Source organism: Entamoeba nuttalli (genome assembly GCF_000257125.1).
Source record: "Entamoeba nuttalli P19 unplaced genomic scaffold asmbl_2121, whole genome shotgun sequence".
NCBI classification, from domain to species: domain Eukaryota; phylum Evosea; order Mastigamoebida; family Endamoebidae; genus Entamoeba; species Entamoeba nuttalli.
Window position 1 is genome coordinate 1 of NW_008575088.1, and position 4368 is coordinate 4368.

The 4368-nt window shown below is 27.0% G+C and overlaps 4 protein-coding genes across 4 annotated transcripts; 2 read left to right on the top strand and 2 right to left on the bottom strand.

Annotated features, from left to right (window-relative positions):
- Positions 1-144: 144 nt before the first annotated feature.
- ENU1_009960 (BTN1 protein, putative) lies at positions 145-1482 on the top strand (the record flags this gene model as incomplete). The annotated part of the gene is made up of 1 exon (XM_008856644.1): positions 145-1482. One exon carries the CDS (start codon positions 145-147, stop codon positions 1480-1482), a length of 1338 nt encoding a protein of 445 aa, XP_008854866.1.
- Positions 1483-1569: 87 nt separating this feature from the next.
- Positions 1570-2691, top strand: ENU1_009970 (transcriptional adaptor ADA2, putative; the record flags this gene model as incomplete). Its single annotated transcript, XM_008856645.1, has 3 exons — positions 1570-2404; positions 2471-2559; positions 2617-2691. 3 exons carry the CDS (start codon positions 1570-1572, stop codon positions 2689-2691), a joined length of 999 nt encoding a protein of 332 aa, XP_008854867.1.
- An 82-nt stretch (positions 2692-2773) lies between these two features.
- ENU1_009980 (hypothetical protein) lies at positions 2774-3019 on the bottom strand (the record flags this gene model as incomplete). The annotated part of the gene is made up of 1 exon (XM_008856646.1): positions 2774-3019. The coding sequence occupies one exon, from the start codon at positions 3017-3019 to the stop codon at positions 2774-2776; it is 246 nt and encodes an 81-aa protein (XP_008854868.1).
- A 101-nt stretch (positions 3020-3120) lies between these two features.
- On the bottom strand, positions 3121-3675 carry ENU1_009990 (DHHC zinc finger domain containing protein; the record flags this gene model as incomplete). Its single annotated transcript, XM_008856647.1, has 1 exon — positions 3121-3675. One exon carries the CDS (start codon positions 3673-3675, stop codon positions 3121-3123), a length of 555 nt encoding a protein of 184 aa, XP_008854869.1.
- Positions 3676-4368: the final 693 nt, after the last annotated feature.

Sequence of the window (4368 nt, forward strand, 5' to 3'; positions counted from 1 at the left end):
TTTTTTCAAATAAAAACACCTTTCTTGTTAACTTCCATCACCTACATAAGTAAATCTTCTTTGATGAATTAAGAAAATCATTCAATTTTACTCTGACATAACATCTTTGAATCAGGAAATTATTTTATTGTAAAAACGAAAAAGATGAATGAAAACGAACTTAAATATACAATGACAGTTTCTAAAATACTTAAGACTATTCACTTGACAAAAGGATGGGATTATTATAGGAATTACATTGGATTCTTTATTATAGGAACAATAAACAATATTAACTTTGTTGTTGTCAATTCAGCAGCAAGTAGTTTATGTTCATTTTTTAAAGCAGACAAATGGAATCCATTGATATTATGGTGTAATGTATTTGCAGGGTTAATCCTAAGAATATTGAACATATTATTTTTATATAAAATACCTATTAAAATTCGATTATTATTTTCTACAATTTTTAACTTAGTTGGATTGTTTGGAATGGTTTTATGTATTTTACTTCAAGAATATACTCAAACCACTTCATTTATATTTTTTGGACTATGTCTCTTTATGATTCTGATTATTGGAGGAGTTCAATCATTTGCAGAATCTGTCATCTTATCATACTCTGGCAGATTTCCACCTGAAATGGTTAATGGATGGTCAAGTGGAACAGGGTTTGCTGGAGTAGCTGGAAGCGGATTATATTTATTTTTTACTGGACTAAACATCCCAAATACTATTAGTTTTACTTGTTTAACACCTTTCTGTGTTATTTATGCAATTGTCTTCTTCTTTATGATTAAACCAGAAGTTAGTAGAAATGAAGAACAACAAATATTGATAAATGATACTAACAATGATAGAAAGCAAGAAAAAGAGCATAATGAATATGATAGTATTAAAGAAGAATTAAAGAATGAGTTAGATTTGATGATTGATGAACAAAAAGAAGAAGGAACATTCTTAGAGAAGTTAAAAAGTGGAATTAAAATGACATGGTGGTTAGGAACCAATCTCACATTGATTTATTTTTTTGAATATGTTATTAACCCTGGTGCTATCTATGTTGCATTTAACAAAGAAAAATCAGAAGAAAGTAACAACTTTTTCATTAAAAATTTTTATGAAGTTCTTGCATTTTGTTATCAATTAGGAGTTTTTATCTCTAGAAGTTCATTACCATTATTCAAAATTAAACCAGTTTGGATATTGACAATAATCCAATGTGTGTTATGCATTTTTATGTCAATTCAAGGCAATTTACATTTTATGTACAATGAATGGGGTATTTGGTTAATGATAGTCATCATGTTAGTTGTTGGATTGGTTGGTGGAAGTGGTTATGTTCAAGTAATGTACTGGATTTTAACTAAACAAATGAAAAAAGAACAACGAGAATTGGGAATTAGTTTTGTTACAATATTAAACACTTTAGCAGTATTAGCCTCTTCATTATTGTCATTGTTATTGAATGAAACATTGTGGAAAAGTAATTTTGATTATTAGTTGATTTATTCCTTTCTTTTTGTTGATGAATGTTACTCAATAATAAAAGTGCTTGAATAAAAAAATGAAAATCTAAAAAAAAATAAAATGGCATTGTATTGTCCTTGGGAACACATTACGTGTAACTCTTGTAATAAAGTCATTACTACAATGACAAGAATAACATGTGTTGAATGTGATAATTTTGATTTATGTTTAGAATGTTTTTCACAAGGAAAAGAAATCGGAAAACATAAGAATAATCATAGTTATCGAGTAATACCATCATTACATTTTCCATTGTTATCAAGTGATTGGGGAGCTGATGAAGAGTTAATGTTATTAGAAGCTATTGAACAAAAAGGACTTGATAATTGGCCTGAAGTTGAGAATTTTGTTAAAACTAAAACAGCTAAAGAGTGTAGAAGTCATTATTATGACTATTATTTAAATTCTAAAACACATCCTCTTCCAGACCTTGAAGAAAGTTTCTTAAAGAAGAATGGAATAGTTGACATGAAACCATCTCGAATTGTTCATTTTAAAGACGATGAATTTGACTCTCGACCTCAGAAAGAAACAGGATGTACACAACCTACATATGAAGGATATGATGCATCATTTAATCCATATCGAAGAGAATTTGCATTTGAATATTTTAATAATGCAGAATTATCAATTTGTAATATAGCTTTTACTGATAAAGATACTCCTGAAGAACGAGAAATGAAATTTCATAAATTAGAAGAATATTATAAAATGTATTGTGAAAGAGTTAGAATTAGAAACATTGTTATTAATCAAGAACTTGTTGATCCAAAGAAACTCAGAATAGCTGATAGAAAAAGAAGTAAAGAAGAAAAAGAACTTCATGATTTAAATTGTCAATTTCTTGTTGCATTAGGAAAAGAAGATTTTGAGAAGTATATTAAAGCGTTAGTAGGTTTGTTTATTTCATTATTTATTCATTATAAAATTACAAATCATTAATATTAATCTCAATTTGTAGAAGAAAGTAAATTGAAAACTAAAATACGAAATTTAAAACAAAAAAGAAGAGATGGTTGTTTAACATTACAAGAATCAAAAAGTAGAAGAGTTTGTTATATTTATTAGGTAATATTTCCTTTAATATATAAAATTATTCATATCTAGAAAATTAATACTTATAATTATACGTCTGAATTAAAACAAGTTTCTTATACAAAACCAAGTAAACATCCTCATTAATTCATTGTCAATTTCTCTTATATTCTTTTGTTGTTTTCTTCTTCTTGTTTATTCTTTTTATTTTAATTCAACTTTTATTTTATTAATTGCTTAACTTCTCTAATGACGTAAATGGTGGAGTTGGAAGAAATCCTAGCCAAAGTGGTTTTGATGGAGAAACTTGCATCACTTCTTTCCAATTTAAAAGAATTGATTTGTAATATTTGTTCTTGATAAATCTACGTTCTCGAATCATTTGACCAAAATCATCAACAACTTCTTTCATAGTGTAATTGAATGTAATTGTAAACATCACCGCTATAACATTCATTGTTAAAGCAAATGTCATGTTACCGAAGAATAATACTAAAAGTACTATAAACACATAATAGAAATGTGACTATTATTTAAGTTTTGATTATTTTGTATTTTCTCATGATAAAAACAATGTTATTGAAGTGGTAGATGGAAAAAAGAATAACAAACACTACCAACATATACAACTATCATGTACAAATGAACATCTGCTAATAATAATGCAACCCATAGATAGAATTGGAATAAAAAGAAATATCTATAGTTATGATACCCCAAACTATTTCCTACCATTGCACAATAATGATCATATCTATAAATGCATTGGTTTGTAACATTACAATGGTGAACTCTATCCGCCTTATATCTCTTACAAATATCACAGTATTGATCCTCTTCTTTTTTTTCTTCATCAACTTGATAATATTGTTTAGGAATACATTCTGCAGTCACGTAATGGCACTGGTAATAATTATATGTGATTAAGTACACCAATCCCTGCGCTATAATAAACCAAAATATGACTGTAACTAGAGAATACAAAAACGGTAATACAAAAATAATTAGTGCATTGACTGCTAAATAACATATCCCAATCAGACAAAATACTACTTTCACTGGAAGTTTTTTTAACCCTTCCTGACTAACATCCAGACAACAAAATGGTTTTGACTTATTGCTTATATCCATTAAATTATTAAGTTCTTAACTACTTAAATTAGAAAATACAAAAAAGTGTTTAGTATGAATATTATGACTATTCTCAGTCTTGTTTGTTATCTAAATAACCTTCATGCCTCTTTTCTTTTTATTAGACATTACTTTTCATTTGTAACTGTTTTTGTTAATGATGTGATATTCTTTTTAGTGGTTTTATTAGTTTCTTGTCTTATGACTATTCCATCTTTCAGTTTAACTTGATGTGTTATTTCAATGCATTGCATGGCATGCACTCTTCAAGATTTATTTCATTTGAATTTGTATGAACATTTCTGTTGAGTAGAATTATTTGAAGTATTGAATGAAATTTTGAAGAAGTAATTTAATGTTAGAAATATTTCACAAACCAAGGAAATTTCATTAAATAAACAAACAGTGGATAAAATCATAAACAAGTTGAAAAATATATGACGTTGTGTTTTAAACCAACTAAACACTTAAACCAAGTACAAAAAATAATCAACTTAAAATTGTCTTTTATTCATGTTACTGCTTGCTCATGTCATTTGAGCATAATTAACTGTATCCTTGTAGTAATGAAGAAACAGAAAATCTATTTGAACACAAATATGTTATTTACTTCTGTGTTTGTAATGCCAGTCATTTCCAGTAGTTGAAAATAGTTTAATTGTTCGTTAACTCTTCTTTCTATTAACTTAAATT